This window comes from Pyxicephalus adspersus, chromosome Z, assembly GCF_032062135.1.
Source record: "Pyxicephalus adspersus chromosome Z, UCB_Pads_2.0, whole genome shotgun sequence".
In the NCBI taxonomy this organism is placed as follows: Eukaryota; Metazoa; Chordata; class Amphibia; order Anura; family Pyxicephalidae; genus Pyxicephalus; species Pyxicephalus adspersus.
This window is the reverse complement of record NC_092871.1, coordinates 82,294,939-82,318,242: the sequence shown is the minus strand read 5'-3', so window position 1 is coordinate 82,318,242 and position 23,304 is coordinate 82,294,939. Positions and strand designations below refer to the sequence as shown.

The 23,304-nt window shown below is 40.8% G+C and overlaps 1 protein-coding gene across 1 annotated transcript; it reads right to left on the bottom strand.

Annotated features, from left to right (window-relative positions):
• Nucleotides 1-8,956: 8,956 nt before the first annotated feature.
• On the bottom strand, nucleotides 8,957-22,214 carry LOC140344269 (uncharacterized). Its single transcript, XM_072431320.1, has 7 exons — nucleotides 21,040-22,214; nucleotides 16,989-17,066; nucleotides 15,375-15,486; nucleotides 12,827-12,972; nucleotides 11,642-11,727; nucleotides 11,420-11,565; nucleotides 8,957-11,038 (listed from the first exon to the last, which is right to left on the bottom strand). Exons 1-7 carry the CDS (start codon nucleotides 21,766-21,768, stop codon nucleotides 10,866-10,868), a joined length of 1,470 nt encoding a protein of 489 aa, XP_072287421.1. The 5' UTR covers nucleotides 21,769-22,214; the 3' UTR covers nucleotides 8,957-10,865.
• Nucleotides 22,215-23,304: the final 1,090 nt, after the last annotated feature.

Here is a 23,304-nt window from a genome sequence, read left to right as displayed (position 1 = left end):
ACACAGATATTGCCCCAAATGCAAGCTTTTGCCTTAAAACAAAGTGTTGCTTGAATGCAAAAAATTTAATTTTGTGTACTTTGCCTACAAAGCTGGTTAACTGAAGCCTGAGAGTGTTATCTATGATGTACCATTAGAATTTTGGCAATTTGCTGACCTGAAATTCAGCATGTTTCACCCCAGTTCAAAACACAAGTAAACAACACCTTCATGCCTTTACAAGTTGTCTGGTATGTAAAATAGTTCACATAAAATGATTTCCACTGTGCATTTAGATGTTATAATTTATTTCTGCACATGTATTAGTGAATTAACTTTTACATAAGTGAATTCTATGTTTATAGGCCCTTTACAATGAACTGAATGTAGAACAAGGGGCATACGTGTTGTCAAAGGTGAACACTTAAAATGGTAGCTAGTTGTTACAAAAATCTGCAACTCACTATACTAAGCTACTACAGCCATTTTTATTAATTTTAACAGGGATCAATGCTTCAAATATCTTTTGGGTTTCAGAGAACCCTTTATGAAAATCCTACATCTACAGGTCATGGGAAATGTACCTAAACAGTAGGCTGAGAAAAGAATAAATATTAGCATGCAAAATATTAAAGAATTACCGTACTTATGAGGGCAGCTCTGCGTCTAACCAACATTTCTTGCAATTAAAACTAAAATGAAAGAAATGAGAATAACCTAGCAAAGATGATAATTGGTGGCCAGTTGATTGGTTAATGGAAAAGTGTTCCTTACATTTGTGGTCAGTAGAATGTTCCCTTACAAAATTGGAGACCAAATTGGAAGGACCCCATTCCACTGGTGGTAAGTGGGAGAAAGAACTCCTTAGATTGGTGGTCAGTGGGAGAAAGAACCCCTGAGATTAGTGGTTAGTGGGAGAAGGAACACTTTAGATTGGTGGTTAGTGGGAGAAGGAACCCCCTAGACTGGTGTTCAGTGGTTGAAAAAAAACCCTTAGATTAGTAATCAGTGGGAAAGAGAACCCCTTGGATTGGTGTTCAGTGGGGGAAAGAACCCCTTGGGTTGGTGGTCAGTGGGTTAAGAAACCCCTTAGATCGGTGTTCAGTGGGATAAGGACCCCCTTTGATGTTCAGTGGGAGAAAGAACCCCTTAGATTGGTGTTCTGTGGGAGAAAAAAAACCCTTATAGATTGGTGCTCAGTGGGAGAGGGAACCCTTTAGATTGGTGATCAGTGGGATAAGGAATCCCTTAAATTGGTAGACAGGGTCCCAATTCTATTGGTGTTAAGAAAAAAATTCCACTGTCAAATAGCCAAAAAAATTACTGGCCACCGAGTCTGCATATCACGGCCAATAACGTCTGACTGTTCGAAAAACTCCTAGTAAAGTTTGAACAAACCTAAGGGTTCCAACCCTGGTTGAGAAAGGCTGTACTTTAGAAAAAAAAAGTAGCCTAAAATTTTTGAAAAATCAGCTAAGAAACTGGATGGATGGAGCCTTCCAAAGCTCTGAAAAACGCCTGTTCTTCATGACATGGATTCCTTCAAAAAGTTCAAGTTCCTTCAAAAATATTTACTACAATACTTTATCCAGTCTTTACCTGTCCAGTGTTAGTGATCCTGTACCTACCACAGTTTCAGCTTTCTGTTCTTGGTTGACAGGAGGAGAAACCAATGTGGTCTGCTGTTGTAGTCCATCTGCTTCAAAGTTTGCTCTGTTGTGCTTTCTGAAATGCTTCTTCCAATCACCACAGTTCTGATGAGTGGTTATAGACTTTTCTATAGACACTTTTTGGTCAGCTCGCACTTTATGCCCTTTCCCCTCTGACCTCAATCATATATAAGGTTTTTCTGTTCACAGAACTGTCACACAATGGATTTTTTTGGCTTTTTTTGCACAATTCTGAGCAAAATCTGTGGCGTGTTATGCATGAAACTCCCAAGAGATCGGCCATTACAGAAACAATCAAATCCGTCCGTATGGCACCAACAATAAAACTTCAGTCAAGGTCGCACTTTCTTCCTGCTTTGGAGTTGAATGTTTGGAACTAAAGGTATGTAGGCTGTACAGTAGGGGAAATAAAGTACAACTTTACCTAACGTCACACAAAAGATATTTTTTTTTTTGTTTTTTGCACAATTCAGAGTAAAATCTGCGGCGTGGCGTATTGTACATGCAATCCCCAGGAGATCGTCCATTCCAGAAACAATCAAACCAGCCCATCTGGCAGCAACAATCAAACCACAGTCAAGGTCACACTTTGTTCTCACTCTCAAGTTGAATGAATGGAGCAAAGGTATGTGGGATACATTTAGGACAATCTTCCTAAAATGTTAAAAATGTGGCCTATAATAACCTATCTTTACATGATTCTGGTTACAACTACTTGTAAGCAAAGGATAAAATAATAAAAGAGCACAGACACATGATCCAGGAAGTAGTTTTGTCTTTTATTAAAAATTAACAACCTCCCTTATGGGAGAAACTTTTCTTTGCTTATTTGGAAAATAAAAGGTAAACTGCAAATAGTATTGGATTAGAGGCAAGGAATAAGCATTTAACACCAGAAGGCTACATTATACAACATATTATAGGCCTATATATTAAAGAAATGAACCACAAGCATTACTGGGTGGGCCCTTTGTGGCCCCATTATAGAACATACAAACCCTCTAAAGAAGCAAACTAGAAGTATATCCCTATATGGAAGATCAGCAAAAGTAGACGCTGTGTTAATCTGTAGCCAGTCTTAAATAGGATGAAAATTTAAAATTAGGTTGTATTGAAAGGGCCGCTCATCTTAAAAATAAGTGCAAATTTAAGAAAAAAGGACAAACTTTAGCCAAAGAAGAAAAAAAACAAGTTACATGTTTCTTATTTATGCAATAATGATTGAAGGATTAAAGCAAACCTTCCATGCAAAATGGAAGGTCCATTGACACTGGCTTGGCCTACTCCACTTCTCATATCACCCACTTTAAATGGGTAAAAAAAAAACTGTACAGGGGGAAAGCTAATAGTTATTAATGCCTTACCACTATTTTTTGCCCGAGGCCTAGGTAAAAAAAATTTTTTCCTTCTGGAAAGCTTTTTATGGAATGTAGAGTGGGTGAAATCCTGTGTGAGGATGGACTGAATGATCTTCTTGAGAGATTTCTTTTGCTCTGTGAACCATAGGAATCTTATTGGAAGGATGGAGAAATCACATCCAGAAATGCAAAAGACAGGTATGGTAAGTATAATCCGAACTTTCCCCTTAGTAGGAGATTTTAGAATACAGAGGAGGACAGGCCAGTGTAAGCCAACCTTCAATTTTGGTGGAAGATTTGCCTTTATTCATTATTTTCACTCAGCATATGCATTATGTGGAAGTAAATGCAAAGAAGAAATGTCACAGAAAACGATCTATAGAGACATCCTTGACACACACATGATCCCTGCTCAACCCTCCTAGGAAGTGCGCACATCTAAAGGATATGTCCTTTGATAGCCTTGGGTATGTGGATAACTTATTCCAACCAAAATACTATGATAACCTAAAATGAAGTATAGAATCTACAAGAAAAATACAGTCAGAATGTACAGCTCAAATATGACAATCAGATGGGGTTTCAACCCTTGCATAATCCAGCAGGGAAAGTATTTTACAAAACATATTCCGCATATGTCCCCTGCACTTACAGAGCTCACTTTATTTTCTCTTTAATTTCAAGTGTGGTCGTCATTTGAAAGCAAGAGATAGAAAAAAATGTAAAAAAAAGTAAAATTTGTACAGTTGCTTAATTTGCATGGATATAATTGGTTGATTTTAAAACAAAACAAAAAAAAGTGCACTTATTCCTCAAAATTTGCAATGTACAAGAGTGACAAGCTTCTATAAACTACCATGGACAAAACTCTTTTTTATGATTCCAGTATTTGTTTATAATAATCTTTTTATGCTTTAAAGAGCAACTGCCTAATTACAAAATGTCAAAATGAGCCAAAGAACCCTACACAATGGTAAAATAAATACTGTCTATAGGGGTTGATGCTGCAGGTGGTATACCAAAGTGCTATTTACAGTAAGCAGCAGGCCCATATAATTACCTGAACATCAACCCTGCTCACCTGTAGAGTGCCCTGACTTTGCAAAAACTGGGTAATGCAGTAAAGCAAAACATGATGCTAAGTTTTCCAATTTCTAACCCTCCCATCATATGTTTTACAATTGTCCAATTACCCCAACGTGCTGGTCTACAAACCAAAACAGGACGGTGCAAAACTTATTCCAGCGACCAAGAGGCTTGGTCAGTATTTGCATTACAGGGCGTTCAGGTTTGTGGTGGTCATATCTGTGCAGTAAAGCAGAGGAAGTGTTTAGTAATCTATTGGTATCCGGAATCTACATGTGCCACCACCTCAGACAGTTTAGCCACTGCAAGTTTCTTTTAAAATTAGATATTTTTACTACGTAGGATTATTATTATTATGAATAAAAAAGATTTATAGAGTGCTAACGTGTAACGCAGTGCTGTACATTAAATTAGGTGCTCCGAAAATATGTATTTGAGAATGTATGCCTTTTTTTTCCTACAAAAAATGTGGACCTGTTTCTATCAGCCGCCTGCTCGGTTGGTATTTTTCTATTCTTTTTTTTACTGGGGTTGTTTTAAAAATGTAATTAGCTTTACAAATAGAATCCATTTATTTTGAAAATGGAGTTTTTTTTAAGCAGTTATAAGGCCCAACTCTGGAGGGTTAAACGCTAAATTAGTCTTAGGGGAATAGTAATGAACAGCTATATTAAGGTTTTTGTTAGTTCCCATGGGCTTTCTCACAGTTGCAAGACAGGTCTTCCAAAGCCACTTCTCCTTGCAGGCTTTCGATCCTGCAACTGGCGGTCCTGAATTGTATGTTAGGCAACCTCATCATAGGACAAGGGTTGGTGGGACAATTGGGAATAAAGCAAGTATTACTGCTTATTCCAATCCCCCAATTTACACCAAGCAGTGCAGGGTGGGCATTGCAATGGTTCAGCTTTAGCTGGCATTTATACCTTTGAAAGCAGCACAACTATAACTGAAATGGGATGACGGCGAGTAAATTGTAGCCATCTTCTCACTATCTCTATATGTCTGCTGCTCTGCAAAGGCAGATAACCGATATCACGTTACTGACAGCAACTTCTAAGCATGATAGGTCCATGTACTGTACAATTTCAGCAAAGTCTGCCATAGTTCTTAACTTTATATTTTCCAAATTCTGCTATAAAGATATATTGTATATATTTTTAAAACTAGAGGTGTTCATAATTTATGATCACTACAGGGTTTCAATAGTTAAATGTGAAAAAATGACAATTGAAAAATTTACAAAACTGATCACAAGACAAATATCCACTGTTTTGCTTGCTTGAATCTGGTCTGCATGTAGAACACCGATCTAATTTTAACACATTGGGTCTGTAATTTAAATATATTTTTTAAAACCTTAACGCTTTCATTTTTAATTTTCCTTAATTCAAGTAAACGACTAATATTAGGACCACAGATTTATGGCCATGATATGTAACAAGCCTGAGGGAACAGAAATGACATCATAAGCAGCGATACAATCTTGCTATATCTTATATGATGAACACAATTCCTTTCCATGTGGGATTAACCTGCCCATCAAATGAAAGCGATTTTCTCTTTAGAAGTCGTCTTACCCCCAACCCTCCCTCATCCTAATGGTAGTATTCCGGTAGGGAATCCTCCCCTGAGAATCTGCCATCTGTTGCTCTGTGCAGGGTCTTGATATAGAACGTCAGATCGCCCTAAACATTGCTTGGATTTCCCTGTTGAAGCAAATATTCTGCAAAGGGGCTGGTAGGAACACTTGCACTCTCCAAACTAGCAGTTTGCTCTGAGATAAGACAAGACAATGCTTGCAATGCAAAACTAATGAAACTAAAAAGAAAAAGGGTCATGTACCTATTCTAAAACATGCACCAGTACACCCGATGACATTTTAGGACTGGCATAGACTTCCTTGCTTGCAGCTCACAAGAAATCGTACAATCTAATTTCTTTGTTATGGTTTTTTACCTTTGTGTATTGTTCTACAGAGCAAGAAAAAAAGCATGATTCTTTTTCTATAGACAAATGTTTTACCTCTTTAAAAAAAAAAAAAAAGGGGGAAACAGTTTAGAAAAACAGCTTGGTGATCAACTGGAGAGGTTGGGGGTAATGAATATCTGTACTGTGCTATAAAGTACAGTTATCCTTTTAGCATTTTTAATTCTCATGTGTGCTAAAAAAAACAAAAAAAACTTCAGAAACCCCACTGTGTGATAAGTAACCTCGGGTGTCCAAATTAGCCACCCACTGCTCCATCACCATCAACAGCTTGATGAAAATTCTGGAGAAGCTTGGTAGGGGAACATGTTTGTATTCTCCTGGTCTATTCCCAATTCAAGGATCACTGCTAATTATCAGGCACTGGTCTCCTTTAAAATTTCGATTTTACTATAGGTCCACTTTAAAAAGCATACATGTTGATAAGTCATATGAAATAGGTATCAATAGGCGTGGAGTTCTTTTAAGGAGACAAAACCTTGTTTGCTAAAGGACGTGAAATATTCAGTCCCAGCCGTATATATTGCCTAGCCCTAATTCATTTGAGAATGTTTGGTCTCTTTAAAGGGCAAGAATGGATTTCCATATTTTACACACAGGTGGAAGCAGCTGCAGATTCACAGCTTGACTAAAGGACCCGTATAATGATACCCTTTAAAATCTTTATTCAAATTACTTAAAACCACAAAATGTTATAAAATAGGGAATTTTTAAAATTTGAATAACATTCTCAAAAAAGATATTTAAGGAACTTTTCAGTTTTCGGTCCAGAAACCCCAAAAACACAATGCTGCTACTGCTAAGGAAATATCCTTGAAACGGCTAAATACACAGTATAAGAAGCCAAGCAGCATTTAATATAATGTCATGCATGTAAATGCTCATGCAACAGTGGCGCGACTTCGTAATACATATGCAACCATGTATTTTAGGGTTACTTATCCCAATATTGTGTTTTTAGACGTGACTGGCAATAGCAGAAAATGTATAGTCCCTCCATTCAGAAAACAGACAGCGTAGGTGGTCCAAGAGTAACTGCACATTGGCATTTCCAGCAGACACTAGTGAACTACTTGTCTAAGAGTGGTCTAAAGTTTCCTTTCTTCAAGTGGTCCTTCTAGCAAATAATGGAATTGAAATAAAACAAAAAAACAAAGTTAAATAGAAAAAAAGCAAACAATAATAAAAAGGAGAAGTTGTCTGAAAGGGTAAGGGTCATCAGTGCACTAAAATCCTGAGCATTACACTGCCAAGCAGTAAAAAAACAAAAAAAAAACAAAAAGCATATGACCCCCCTACCAACTTACACACATCCAAAAAACACACACTCAAGCGTCTCTATTTACACTAGACAACCATATGGTTGCAAGATGAAATGCTGTATATTAGGGTGGGATTTTGCATAAAGCGAACCTTGCAATTCAGTAAAACGTTCCACTTATTTAAGGTCCTGTCTTTTATTAAATGATGGAGAAAAGTACAAAAAAAAATAAAAAAAACTGTGGAGGGGTAGGGAGTTAGGGAATAAACCCCCCGGGTCTAGGCACAAGTGACATCAACCTCTTTCTGGCAAGATCTAAAGAGAATGCCGGGATAGAACAAATCTCATGCAGATGATTTAGAACTGTGGCGTCTTCATGCAAGGATTTGGTCTATTTAAAAATTCCCAGGATCTTGTGGACAGGAGGATGGCATCACTCGCTGCACTACAGAAATCATTTAAAAGTTATTCTAATGTCTAGATATTCCTCCCCACCACTACACAGGTTCCTTTTTTGCACCTTAATGCAGCATTTTGGAAAAGGGGGGCCGTAAGAAATAAGAGGGTCTTTTCTAAAATGCAGGGTCTGCTTTTTTTCTGTATCCTAACAAGTAACTTTCCTACAAGTAGATTTTAATAAAGACAACAGATGGTCAAAACAGAAACATTATTAACCTCGCAGCACAGCATTAACTGCAAACACAGATACAGTTGCCCCTTCTAGTGGGATTATGCAAAGGGATGAGCAAATCCTACCGGGCCCTATGCATATCGAAGAATAGGTATCGCGTTGCTGAGAAAATGCAGCTCTACTGCCAAGTTCTTTCTCACTGCCATGCCACGTACCTGCCAGTGGGGGGCAGCCTGATCATGTCGAAGCAAATAAGTCTTTCCCGCACAGCAATTGCTGGAGAAAACAAGGCAAAGCCGCTAAAGCAATTATTGCAACATTGCTGGAGTTAAAAGAAAAAATAAAATCCCAAATCAACAAGGTATATTCAGGGCCATGGGTGTGCATCTGTTTACCATTATGTATCGACGTGTCTCGGAATTATTTACAGCGCTGGCAGTACAAATTCTAAAATGCTGAGAACTGTATCGCATAGTACTACGCAATCTAGCAGGATGGCTTTCCAAGTTCCTGTGCAATCACCTCTCTTTCTATAAATACACGCATACACAGCGAGCCAGTGTACACACTATTGTGCTACAGGGAAACAGCTTCCAGAAAAATAAATGGAGAGAAAAAGCTGGGAGGGTAACAAGGGGAATGGTCCCATGGGGGCAGTCCAGGGGGTGTAAACAAAGATTGGTATTGGCTGGTCAGCCAGGTGGCTCATATGATCTACCATACTTGAAGCAAACACTGCAAAAGCGTAGCGCAATAGGGCCATACACATAAATGCTTCAGCTTGTATAAGACCAGCGTGTCTAGCAAATATTATCCAAGCATTTGCAGAGCTTTCACCAAACTTTAATGACTATAAACCCTGGTGCCCAAATGGCGGCTCAGAAGCCACATGGTGCCATTTGGCACCTACTGAGCAGCCCTTATGGCCTACGAAGACAGGAGTCTGGGTTTTTTCTGACCTAAGTGCTATAAATTCTTTGGACTGGATACTTATTAGCAAATAGCTTGTTTTATTTCTATCACACTATCTTACTTTTAAGAGGGGGTACAAATGTGGAACAGTGATTTGTAAAGAATCCCTAACAGTCTCCTAAAGCAGCGGTGGCCAACCGGTGGTATGCAAGAGGGGGCGCACCGGCCAGAGCCGCGGACTATGTCCCCATATGGATCGCAGGCTCAGGGCGGTGGGACACAGTCTACCCACTCTCCCATGACAGGTCTGAGCCTCGGGATGGGAGAGTGGGCGGTTCTGGCATTATGATGTCACTCTGCGGGGAGTTTCTACCCTGCTCCCCAAGCATGCGCGGTCCAGAGTCCATAAATTTACTGGTCCGTGAGGTCCAAATGGTTGGCAACCACTGTCCTAAAACATGTCTCTATTCTCCAGCCAAAGTCTTTTACAGCTTTCTAAAAAGCACTAAATGTCATGTGCAGTCCTTTGTTGATGTCAGGAACCTTACCAGAGGCCCTCTAAATCAAAGAAAGTTAACCACTGATGCTTTAAAGCAACCAAAGTGAAGGGAAACTAAGCAAAGCCTGGCTGTCATTTTAAACAAGCTGCAAGCTGGATTTAGTAAGTAATAGTAAGTAAATAATTTTAAGAGCTCTTGCAGCTTGTTTAAAGGGACAGTCAGCACTCATAATGTGCACAATTCAAGTTCACCAATTGTAAAAATTCCCCTAGACCCCCAATACAGTGAACTATGACACTCTTTCCCTTGGGATCCCTCTGCAGACTGCTGCGACTTCCTGTTTTGTTTGCAGCCTGGCTGGTAAAAATTCTGATGGGCTGCCCAACCCTGTGTACGACCATACCATAAAGCAGAATAGGAAGTTGCTCCTAAAGTATGGATACACACTATTCATATCTATAGAATGTTAATGAAGGTTGAAGTAAACAGGCAATTGAATTTTATTGGTGCTGCAGGCTGCATACAGAGAAAAGGAATACCTGCTCTAGGTGTAGACAAGGACCTAAAGGGGAAGGGGAAAGGGCAGAGTAGTAAGTGGTGCTGAGAGGAAATTTAATTATGTGTAAACTGGAGCTAATGGTTGCTGAAAAAGTTTTAAGAAAGCTGCTCAAAGCTTGCAGGTGCTTGTTTGACACCCTGTCCATTTTAGAGTTAACCCTCATACAGACAAGGCCTAGATTGCTAATTATAATAAAGCAAACTGAAGAATGTATGCAAACAGCCCCTAGCCTCTGTAATGGTTGCTTCAAGTTCCCTGCACAGTCTAGTGTGAAAGCCAAAACTAGCAGCACAAAACTGGAATGCTTTGTGATATATAATAATAAAAAAAGTTTTCCAAAAAACAACCCTGTACTCATTTTTTTTCTTAAATTAGCAACGAATCATTACAGGAAAAAAAAATGTTCTCTGAAATAAATTGGCAAACATACTGCTTACCCCTCATCCCCACCCCAAAGCGGCACAAGCAATGTTTTGGTACCACTCTTGCAACTAAAAAAAACACAAAATAAAGGAAAACCAACACCTGAATTATAAAACTGCATGTATTTAACTAGCTAAAAAAGCTCTTCATGAATCAATAAAAATGTTTTTTTTTATGTTTTTTTTTTTTTTTCTTAAATCAAAACTTTATAGTCATGAAGTCTGGCTCCAGTATGCCTATGTTGCAGTGCAAATGCTATGGGAGCCTGCAGTGGGTAGAATCTTAAACCCGCATCCCACTATGATCTAGAAAAGCTTAACATCGGGCTGTCACTGGCTGGATGTGTTGCGGAGCCCCTCACATTTCTATATTACTATGACAGTTGCACTCACTGTGTTTCCAGAACACTTTTCTCCCTGTAGTGCAACCCGCCTTCTATTTATGGTGGTACGGCTTTTCCCCGCACCTCCTAATATCTGCTAGTTGTCAGCATCTTCCTCCTACACAGAGTCTTCTCCTCCTTCTGAGGATGATGATGATGACGACTCCTCTGCAGAATCATCTGCATCCACCACAATGTTTTCAGTCTCTTCTTCCAAGGTGGACTCCAACAGGTCTTCAGATACAGACTCGTCCTCTACTTCCTCATCCTCCTCCTCATCATTATCAGTACCTAAAGGGAAAATTATATAATAGAATTTAAAGAACCAGGTAAAGTAGAACTCCAGGATTTTTATGAACCCCCCCACCTCCCCACATCAATACTTTGATTTACTGACTTATAACAAGAACATAGTGGAGGATTCCTAAATTTTCGTTATCTGTGTACTAATTTTGAGTCAGTTGAAAAAATAGCAACAAAGGCTTTTTTAAAGCAGAACTAAACTGAAACTAAAAAAGTTAGAAAAAAAGCGTGTTGCACTCAAAAAAACAAAAAACTTTTTTGCTTCACATATAGGAGTTGTGTACACTTCTTATGTAAAGTGAAAACGTTTAGGTCCCCTTTAATTATACAATGATAGACTTTTTTTTAACTAACCATTTCTAAATTTACCTTCTGCTTGCCTTTCAGCATTGTCAGAAATTTCATGTACTTCATTTTCATCTTCATCGTCACCCTCATCATCCTCCCCTTCTTCATCGTCATCTTCTTCATCATCATCCACTATGACCACACAGTCGTCTGTGTTGTCTTGATCACTGTTAAACACACAGAGCTATTACTATCAGAAGACACCACACAGGGTGGAAAAGACAATATGATCAAATCGCCAACCTGTCCTCAGCAGCATGGTCATCACTATCACCTTCCCCCATAAGGTAATATTGCAAAGGATTTGGCCACAGATCTTCTTTGATGATCTAAAGGAAAATCCAGGTATAATATACCAAATAACAGTGAACAATAGCAGCATGCCTGCATTTATATATACATCTGACATTTTACCCTGTGCTGCCTTTAACTTCATCTTCAAAAATTGATCTCATTCCCCCCATGGAGCCTCTTGGGTCCTAAGCCCAGGATGTACATGGAGCCTAGACCTTTGATCACTTCAAGATTTACTAACCTTCTTCCAAAATACAGGACAGGGTTGGGCTAAATCTTAATTTTAGCAGAAGCCAAGGTCCTGTGTACAATTTATGTCTAGATGTGGGTTTCACAGGGATCAAGGGGGTGTTGCATCCAACTAGGAAACATTTTTTGGCAAAGTGGAGTTTGTTGTTGTGAGGATGTCTCTTAAAGGAAATTGTCATGGAAGAAACAAGTGTGCCAACACTGCTTTAGCTGAACTTAAAAGTGCAGAGGAGGTCATGTCATCCTAGCTGAGAAGTAATTTGCTCTTTGTTGGCAAATGTTTTGAATCCTGGACCACATCCATTCCAGGTTTGCTGGATCACCCAGCTTCACTGATGAAAGTGTATCCCCTCTAGCCTTCGAGAGCTTTAATAAATCAGGCCCATTTTTTTCTATGCTTGTTCTGTAACTCACTAAACTTGCATTCTGGTCTTAAAAAACCAAGAAGAGATTCTCAAGCAAGCCTGATAAATAAGATTATATTTAAAGATAGGGACCCTGATTTATGAAAGCTCTTCAAGGCTGGAGAGAATTTACTTGAATGAGTGAAGCTGGGTGATCCAGCAAACCTGGCATTTGCCAGCAAATGATTTTTAAAAATCCATTCCATGTTTTCTGGATCACCCAGCTTCACTTCTGAAAGTGTATTCTCTCCAGCCTTGGAGAGCTTTCATAAATAAGGCCTATGTTTTTTTCTACAACTAGGCCATAATATAGGGGTCCTTTTGAAGGCAATCTGACCTGAATAAATTCAACATGACAACATTTATAAATATGCATGAGCTTTATTCCTTTTCTTTCAAACTATTACTTTAGTAGGTCCCTCAGCTAAACACAGTATATCACGGTAATAAATATACAGTAATGATATGCTATACAACTTACCGTTGCTATACGGTCAGCAGCTGGGAAGCTGTGATCATTGAACCAGCTGAAAAAACTAGGCGTGGTATTGCCAGATTTACCATGGTATGTCTCTGGGTTTTGCCCTCGCCACCATCGGATCGGAGTGGAGTGAGAAGTGAGGCGACCTAAATTACAAACATAAATAAAGAAAATAAAAATAAAAAATACAATTATTTTAACTATATAATCACCAATATAGTATGCATATGTCAAGAGAGAAAACAGGACACATATATAACGGAATGCTATGGATCTTGTTTTTCCACTAAAGTAAATGTGTACTTTTCCTAATCTGGTTGCTTTAAACTCTAAATCACCATATGAATTATTTTCCCTTCTCCATTCTGTTCAGTGATTAAAACTAATGGAAAAATCCAGTAGTCCTGGGTATGGAGAAGTATTTCACCCATACAGGAGTACAAACCCTGTGTAAGTTACTATTGCATTGATTTGGTTTTGAGTAGTTGATATATTGATGTCTATAGATTTCCCATCATCACCATTCACAGCTATTTACTGTGGAAACCACCCAGTTGGGAGATAGCACTACTGAATTGCACATTGTTCTCCTTGCTGAAAGCTCTGACAAGAGGAAGAAAAACCTTGCCTCTAGCAGAATGGATGCCTACATACAGTGACAAGGCATGGTCAGTAATGGGAAAAAAAAAATCAGCTGCAGAGAGATCACAGGCAATACTAATGAATAGTCTGGTATTGCCTAGGAACAGCTTACAAAGCTCAGTTCCTTTTTGGCTTCTACACTTACCTTCAATCCTGCAGATCAGTCTATTCGTTGTGAGGTTTCTTCCATCGAGTCCTGCTTCATCCCGGTATCCATCTTCGGAGCACCAGGCGCCGACATCTCTCTTGTTCCGGGGTTCTTCTTCCTATGTCACCTGATCTTGCGCGAGATCCAGTGACGTAGATATGAGAAAAAATTGCCAATCCCACTGCGCATGGGTCAGATCGGCAATTTTGTTTCTATTGATGTAAGGGCTCCTTCAGCGCATGACGAGCAGCCAAGAGTCTCCCGGAAAGCATGACGTGGCCTAGGTATGCCCAGGCTAGGGGTGTCAAACTCAAATACACAGAGGGCCAAAATTAAAAACTTAGACAAAGTCTCGGGCCAACCTTTGAAATGCATTGAAAAACTTGAGGAAGTTTTTCCTTCTCAATAGATAATAAACCTTATCGTACGGTAACAAAGAGGTTTCGCTTCACATTCAATCTGGAACAAGCTTATAATAGAGAAAGTCATAAAAAATGTTTTTTTGATTTTATTTAAGAAAAAATCTTATGCCTCTTTCTCTATTTGTAGCCTTTGTAGAGGTAAATTTCAATGGTAACCTTTTTGCACAGGCTAAGAATAAGAATAACAATATTCTTCTATGAAAATCCAACTATTCAAGTCCATGCCTTGGAGTAACAAGGAAAACGGCTGAGGGGAGTGCTGGAAGTGCCAGACGCAGCCAATGCGGGGCTAAATATTATGAGTCGCCCGCTGCTGAAACTCCCTCTTCATTGAAATAGCCACACATAGGCAGAGAGCCTGCTGGTCTATAGACACGAGTGATGCTGGGAATTATAGTAGCAGCGCTTTTTCAATGCAGTGGCGGGTCTGCTGCAGTTAATATTCCTTTGGGGGCCAAAGAAAAGGACGTTGGGGGCCCCCCCGGGCCAGAGTTTGACACCCTCAGCCTAGGTGATCAAGAATTAAAGGGACGCGGTGCTGCACCCTTTTTTTTTGGAAAAGGGTGTTGCACTTAAATAAAAAAAAAAAAAACTCAAAACAAACAAAATTTTTACTTAAACCCCCCTAGCGGTAATTCTAAGTGTGACTCGGGGTGGATTTTACCTGCAAATTTTGGTAATCCCAAATCACGTTCGGGGTTGCTTAAAACTTAAAAAAAAAAAAACACTTACCTTGCTCCGTCGGCGTCCCCCGGCATCCTGCTGGTCCCCGCAGGTCCTGGGGACAAGTCCCTCCTTCTCCGACCTCCAGCCATGAACTGCAGGGGTTTCCCGGTGAAGTCGGTGCGGGCAGGAGGATCGGTGGGAAATTCAAATAATTTTATATTGGATTTATTACCAAATAGCTGAGTCCAATACAAAGAAATCTTCATATAATATATAATTATAATTTATATTATTATTATTATTAATAAACAGGATTTATATAGCGCCAACATATTACGCAGCGCTGTACATTAGGGGTTGCACATGCTTCTGTACAGTTATATGTTTCACTATTTTTTTTACCCGATTTTTCTGTTTTTTTATTTAAAGTTTATCATTAAATTTATAAATGTATTAAATATTGGACATATTTCGGTGAGTTATGCCTAAGAAATATAGCCTACAATGTAAAATAAATTTCCATGCAAAATACGCACAGAATTAGAACGCTAGGGAGGTTAAATAAAAGGGTTGTCCATTTAGGTAAAGTAAAAATTCTGAGTTTAGGTATGCTTTAAACCCAACTAAAACCCAGAAACAAAAATGTAAGAATGTGGCGCCATGGACTCACCAGAGGGGCCATACTGGAACTCTTTGATGATCACGTCATTTTTGAAATAAGGATTGGAGTTGAAATAGAATTTAATTTTGCAGCTTGACTTCAGGTGTGTGATGTCCTCAACCTATTGTTAACAAAACGTTAATGACAAGAGATAACACAGTCACCACCAAGATAAAACTAATAATTAGAAACAAGAATGTGCCAGCAAACAACTCAAAAACCTATGAATTGAGGGCCTATTTATTCCACTGCCATGTGCAAACAGACCTTATGGATGTAGGTTTTGAAAAGATACCATAGGTACTTCTTGCATTTGAAATTAATTTGCTGCCATATTCCAACAAAACAAACCCGACAGATGTGACTGAAGTCCTAATTCCCCAAACTTTGGTGAGGAACTTATGATCAGCCTTAAAGATTTTCAAAAGTTTCACAGGCGGCTCTGATCAGATAACAACTTGCCAAACAACTGCCATGTTCATTTAACGTAACAAGCCTTTGTGTTGCTTTAGAAAGCAATCAGTGAGAAGTATTTAACGGCACTCTCCTGTCCCTATTCACTCTATATGAGTCACAGACAAGATGCCACAAGAAACGCCTTGACTGAGGGCATGGCGGCCTACAACAATGAAGTGGTAACTAAACCACAACCTGACCGATCAACTAAACCAGCCCTTACTGAACTTTAGAACAAGTCTTTACTTTCCTCTAAAGGAAAAGCTGAGAACTGAATTGTTTCAGAATGAATTACTCCACTGTGTCTGCAGCTCCAGAGGTAAGTGGGGGCTTGTGTAAAAGTTCATGTAGGTCCCGTTTCCAAAGCCTTTTACCGGGATAACTTGAAGAGTCTAAAAAGCAAGTTTCTTAAATGCACTGTAAAAGCCAAAACAATTTGCCAGTCTCTATGGTTGCAACCATATTGCATTACTGGTTTTGAAGCAAAGCATCTTAGAAAGTCCATGCATTGAATATGCTGTAGGTCAGTGGTCACCAACCTTTTGGAGCTCACAGACCACTAATCTTACCGCACTCCAGACCGCACATGCGCAGGGAGCTGGGTGTCACTAAAACAGGAAGAAAGTTCCCTCCAGAGTGACGTCATGATGCCAGAACCTGCCCACTCTCCCATCGCAGGTCTGAGCCTGTGATGGGAGAGTGAGCAGGTTGTGTCCAGAGACACAAACCACCCACTGCCCTAAGCCTGCGATGTCTCCGGAGACATGATTCGCAGCTCAGGTTGATGCGGCCCCCCCAAGCGGGATCCTTCCCCCAACCCCGCTGGGGGGTGCACCAGCCAGGGCCGCGGCGCACCTGTCAAACAGCCCAGGGATTAGGGACCCCGGCTGTAGGTTACATGTATCTAACATGCCAGTATATTGGGAGGCAAACCATTAGAAGACTGTGCTTTAAAGGATATATACATATTTTTTAAAGAATATGCCAATACTTGAACATCCAAAATCTGGCCACTTGTCTGCAAATGTTGGGCTGTCCAGTAGAGCGCTTACAATGCTTAAGGTAATTACATTACAGGTTAATTCTAAAGTTTATTTTTTTGTATCTCAGTAAACATCAGAAGCTCAGAAAACATAAACAGTATAATACTATAAATGTCCCACTTACCTGCAGATTGTTCATGTAACTCAGTGTGTCTTCATCTCGATCATTAATCATAGCAGACAGCTGAGGATGATTGAGAAACTGAAGCATGTTAAGGAGCATCAACACTGTGTGTGTTAATATTATGCAGTTTATCAATATATCACAATGGTTACCACTTAGCATCACTAGCTGATTATCTTATACAAACTAAAGTTATTGCAACTGTATGCAGGTTTGAGACTTGAGGATCTTACAGGTGCATGTGTTTCAATGGCTGTAATTGATTCTCCACAAGGGAATGTTTCAGTGATTCCCAGATGCCCTATAAATGTACCCCAAAGTATTAGGAATAAATGAAGAGTCATCAGTAGGTCTCCTCTGCTACAAAATATTATTCCCTTTTTCCTATGATTTGTACAGCACAGTATGTCATCTACAATATGCCTGATGTGAGATCCCGTTGCAGAAAAGATTTCACTGTTGCACACATGGGCAGGGGATATGTCATCCGTAGCCGACCGAATGCTAAACAGAATTCCTAGATTGTAAGCTCTTTGGGGCAGGGTCCCCTCCTCCTCCCGTGTCACTGTTTGTATCTGTCATTTGCAACCCCTATTTAATGTACAGTTCTGTGTAATATGTTGGTGCTATATAAATCCTGTTTATTATTAATAATAATAATAATAAAATTACAACAGGAGACCAGGAGTAAATGAGGGCAGCGGCAATACAGCAATGGAAGGGGGTGCAGACCTTTTAACTATCAAAGAAGGGCACTTTAAGAGGCAAGCCCGTATATTGTTTACAGACTATGTATAATATTTCAATGTCTGGGGACCTAAAGCTGCACATGTCCATTTTAAACAGAAACCTGGAAATGATGACCTCTGGCCATTCGGATATCCCAGGTCAGGGACATAAAGCCAGTGGTCACCATATTGGCCAAACAAATACCATATTTCTCTGGATTTAACTTTACTAACACTGGTTCTTGGCTACTGCAACGTATCTGTGCATTCATAGAGAAACTTTCATTTTACCAAAAACATTTAATGCATGATGTGAATATCACATTGATGTCACAAAAAAAAAAAAAAAAAAAAAAAAAAAAAAAGGTTTTAGGGTCTAAAAAGCCAGTATAAACAGAGAAGGGATGGGAAATAGGGGATTCCTTTGATCAAGTTAGTTTAAGCTACTGAGCTCAGTAAACAGGCCAGGCTTTAGAATTGAAAAGAAGGCAGGTGAACATGTGAAAAGGAGCCCTCATGCTGGCTAAAAATAGAGGTTCTTGTGCAATTGCTCATTCTTAGTTGATTAAAGGAAAAATAAATATTTTTAAAATTAGTTTTCCATTTTTAGCAGAATAATGAATCTTTACAAAAACAATGCACAGTCTACAGTCTTCCGACAAATCACTGGCTATTTTAAATACAACAGGAGTCTTTGTGGTCCAATTTCTATAGGTGTATCAGCACAGTAGACTGGCTCCTTTGCTATAGGCATGCCAGCCCGGGTATTTTGTGTGGCGTGCCGGCATTACTTAGGGTGGGGGAACTTTTTAACAGTCTAGACACTAATGTCTTAGCAATGTGCAGCTGAATAGCAATAGTGAGATGAAGCACCAGGAGCAACAATGTTGTCAAAATCAAGGCCCTGTGCACATGCTAGCTCTAGGAGAAATCAGGGGAATGATTTAAGAGATTATCAGAGGAACGCATTGGAAGTTTTTACCCACCTAAAAAATCCCTTGGGCTTTTCAACCTCTTTAGTATTACAACCTGAAACAAAAAGTGATTACCTTACATTTTACATTTAATGATCTAGACACGTAAGTCTATACTGCCAATCAATAGGGAAACACATAGGGCAGGCAAATGGCATCTATCAAAGGTATTTGAACGAACTCAATAGTGACAGCTAACCTTTTATTTACTTTGCCACCATGAACAATTAATTAAGAGGGTTGGAGCTTGACCAATGCATTAAGTTCAAGAATACGGCATCTTTACAATTCCTTATTTCTCTGACCCCAACTGCAAGTTAAAAGATTGTATCTAAATTTTGCATATAGTTAGAAATAATTAAACCCCCTCCCCAGTTCTTTTTTGTCATCTGTGAAAACAAATTCAAGCTTCTGTGCTTTACCTTCAAATCCCTCCACAGGTCTTGTCCCACTTACATTTCTGACTTGGTAAAAAATTACTCCCCCTGCTGCTCTCTCCGCTCCTCCAATGACCTACTAATGACTTCCTCACTCATAACCTCATCACACGCACGGATACAAGACTTCTCTAGAGCTGCCCCGACTCTCTGGAATGGTCTTCTGTGTTCTATTCAGCTTGCTCCTACTTTCTGCCTATTTAAAAGAGAACTCAAAAGCCATTTTTCAAACTTTGCCTACCCATAGATTGTAAGCTCTTCGGGGCAGGGTCCTCTCCTCCTGTATCACTGTCTGTATTAGTCTGTCATTTGCAATCCCTATTTAATGTACAGCGCTGCGTAATATGTTGGCGCTATATAAATCCTGTTTAATAATAATAATACCCATCTTCCTCTGTCTCCGAAACCATCACTACTTCCTATCATTCCATATCTCCCCTCCTATTGTGTGTTAATTAACCCATCTACTAGATTGTAAGCTCTTCAGGGCAGGGTCCTCTCCTCCTGTATCACTGTCAGTATCTGTCTGTCATTTACAACCTCTATTGAATGTACAGCGCTGCGTAACATGTTGGCGGTATATAAATCCTGTTTATTAATAATAATAATATTAATAATCTGTGTCCTATTGTAGAGAGTCTCCTTTCTCTGCTGTCCAGTAAAGTAGGAGAAAATCTCTCTAGATCAGTGTTTTTCAACCCAGGTCAGTAAGGGTGAAATTCTTTCCAATGACCAGCAATGTAAGAAGAGTCATTCTCTCCACCGACCACTAAACTAATATACTGTGAGCTGTGGATATAATTATAGTAAGAGTTACTTGAGGACCTGAAAGTTATTTCAAGGGTTCTCCATGTAAAAAATGTCCTCTAAAGCGAGATAAATCCAATTTTATCCCCACTGAAAGACTAACCTTGCTCCAGGGGCACTTTCATTTTTTTCTTCACTTTCTAGCCCAGTAATATTGGTCACTGAAATAAAGAAAATGCAAATATACCCCCATAGGGACACAGATGGCATTGAAGAGATTGTTAGCCTTTTTTCAACAAACTAAAAACTTTTTTGACTGAATTAAATTGGACCCCCTATCAGAATTCTGCCTGCTGTGGCCTAGTGCCCCACCTCCAGATTCACACTGGCACAGTAGCAGTGTTCTCCCCAGCACCCTTTAGCTGGCTGCACCGCCTGGCACTTTTCAGTAATCATCCGGCTGTTTTTGGGTGATTACTAAAAAGTTGGGTAACAATGCAGGGGCTCCCACCCACTTACTATTTCTTTCCACCCAGCTTAAAAGAAATTCAGGGGAGAATACTGCAATTGCGATGTTGCCCGCTATCCACCTATGACTTGGGTCACACAGACCTAAAAGGTGCTGGCTCATCTTCTTAATCCTAGCAAGCACTTGTGTAAACAAAGGGTTAGGTAAGTCCTTGGCTCTAGATGGGGGGGGGGGGCAAGCCTGTCACATGATAAGCTCATACACAAGCCTCCATATGGTAAAGGTAAAAACAAAATATGGTAGGGGGTACGTAGGAGGCTGCTGGGCTTTTGATGGCATATGGTAAAGAAGTTGCACTTTAGAGCTGCAGTTTTGGAAACCCAACTTTGACTACTTCCTATCCTTTGGGTAAATAGTTAACATCACCATTGCTTGCAATATCCAGCATGGGTAGGTAACACATTTGGCCCCCCTGGATCTCTATATCTGGACATTCTAGGTAGGGGGGCCTAAGTAGTTTTTTGATGCATTTTAGGGGGCCAACTGATAACTATTTATCCTTTACAAATGAGGATGAAAGGAATGGCTATGGTTAGGCACCCAGTAGGTAGACCTGTATGGTGGCCCCTACGGAGAAATATTGGAGCTGTGTAACTCAGCAGGAAAAGCATACAATTCACATATGCGTTAGGATACAGCAGTGACCCAGAATCCAGGGATGGTGCGTATGATGGTATTACGTTTCTGGATGTGGGGCTTGCGAAGCTGCCCATAACGTGTCTTGAGTTGGAGCAAAGCCCGATCGGCCCGCTCGTTGACCGATCTCAGCTCCTGCTGAACGGACTCCAGAGCCTGCAGGGAACGATCGGTGTTGGAAGGCTGAGTCCCCACAGAGACGATGCAACACTCGTCGCCTTCACTGCAAGAGTTTCGCTCACCCCCGTCCGAATCCGAGGACAAGGGAGAGGAGGCGGGGGGCTTTTCTAAACCTGTACCGTCTAGGTTTTGCTGGCCGTTTCTTTTGTGTGGGTCGATGAATCCTTTGTCCCCCTCGGCGCCGGGTTTCCTCGGCGATGGGTTTTTCTTAGCGGTCTCCCCACCTTCGGGGAAATGCGGCATTCCTCTGGCGCTCTCGCCCGTGTCACCCCTCTCTGGGGTACACACAGGGAGCCTACCGTTTGGCTCTTCGGCGGCTCTTTCTGACACGTGCGGTGTGGCGCTGCCCAGGTTTTCCGCGTCCTCTGGCGGCTGTTCTCCCGGGTCTCTCCAGGTGGTCATTTCGCACAACGCCTGAGCGGCTTGCGCTTCCTGGCTGGCAGGTGGGTCAGCGGCACCGTCTTTTCTGCCGTTTTCCTCCGTCTCCATTACCCGGGGCTGCTTGGCCGGGGGAGGGGAGCAAACATCCTTCTTGTCCTGACAACTCATGGTAAATGGTGCTTCAAGACAGCTGTAGGTTGTCACTGACACTGCACCGCATGGCCCAACATATGCCACAGAATAGGAGACCACTGGCCCACAGAAAAGCTATACAATCCACTATGGTCACCCCAAGGCAATGCACTCACCCCACAGGGGACACCTCCAAACTTGTCACCCCCCTTCTCCTAAGTGCCACCACGTGATGTAAGGAACCCCCCTGTCAGCACTACACCAGTAGGCGGGCGCCACGTCACGGACAAACCCCCCCCGCGAAGCACGTGACTAAACGAACGTCACCGTCGGTAGCCCGGGCCCTCGAGGCCGCATCTCCCGCCCGATACGAACCGTGATCACGTGAGCTTGTCGCTTCCTCCCTGACAGGCGCGACGCACCCTTGGCCGTCAATCAACGCGCGCTCCCCCGCCCCCCGCCAATCGCTAGGCCGCAGGTTTGCCTTGGGCCACGCCCCTAGTCTGTCAACAACCAATCGAATCTCTGGCAAGCCTTGTTGTGAACCTGCGAGCGAAAGCGAGGCTTGAAACGCAAACTCTGGAAGTGGGCGGAGCTGTGTTGGTATTTACAGCCAGAGGATTCCCTCAGCTTCCCAGAATGCAGTGCGGCGGCAAATGCTGCTCTGGCAGAAAACTGGTATGTGTCGTTGTGGTGACGCTGTACATTCATTCGGTGACATTAATCCCTTACACACAATTCCAAGAGAGGGTAAACAAACCTTTAAAATACAGTTTAAAGATAAAGACAGGAAACCCCTTTGTTATGGGTCTATTCAAAAAAAGTAGCACTCTGTCTTTAAAGCTGAACTCTGAAAAACTGAATTGCCTTGTAATGGGGTAATGTACTATAAATAGAGGCATTATCAAGCCTATAAAAAACACATTTATAAAGTGGCTAAGCTTTATTACCAGGGCTGACAACCACCAGCCAATAGGAATACTGCCCATGTTAAACCTTGACAACCAGCTCCCAGCCGGTCATAACCCCGCCAACCACAAACATTTTTGTTGTGACCATACTAGTGCAAAGAAATTGCAAAAGACTTATATTTGAGTCAAATTTTTTTGAGGCCCAACGTACAGAATTTTATGGCTTTTTTATGACCGGACCGGCTCTGTGATGTTGTGGGCGTTACCTAAGGCAGACATATGCAAATAGGGAATGATTAGGACCTCCCACTTCTAAAACCCCATCCATGAAGACAATCTCTCATTTGCATAGCTCCTCCTTTAGGTCCCACTGCTTTAATTTCTTAAAGCAAACCTATCACCCCATTTTTAACATATTAAAGAGTGGCTTTCCCTTTTATATAATGGAAACATTTTTTTTTTTTACATATGTTCGGGAGCTCCCCTCTCCTTCTGACTAACTACTAAAGGGGAAACCCACAGCCTATCATAACATATCATGGGAGACTGTGGGTTGCTCCTTCTGCGCATGCCCAAGATTGAGCATGCGTTATCTTTCTTATAATGCATGCACACATTTTTGGTAAAAAAACAATCTTGCACTCCTGCAGTTTGTGAAAAG

Excerpts from the sequence above, each read along its gene's own strand:
- LOC140344269 (XM_072431320.1), bottom strand. The coding sequence starts at position 21,768 with ATGAGTTGTCAGGACAAGAAGGATGTTTGCTCCCCTCCCCCGGCCAAG. Across the intron at positions 11,566-11,641 it reads GACCATGCTGCTGAGGACAG|TGATCAAGACAACACAGACG; the intron begins GTTGGCGATTTG and ends TGTGTTTAACAG. Across the intron at positions 11,039-11,419 it reads TGCTGAAAGGCAAGCAGAAG|GTACTGATAATGATGAGGAG; the intron begins GTAAATTTAGAA and ends TTTTCCCTTTAG.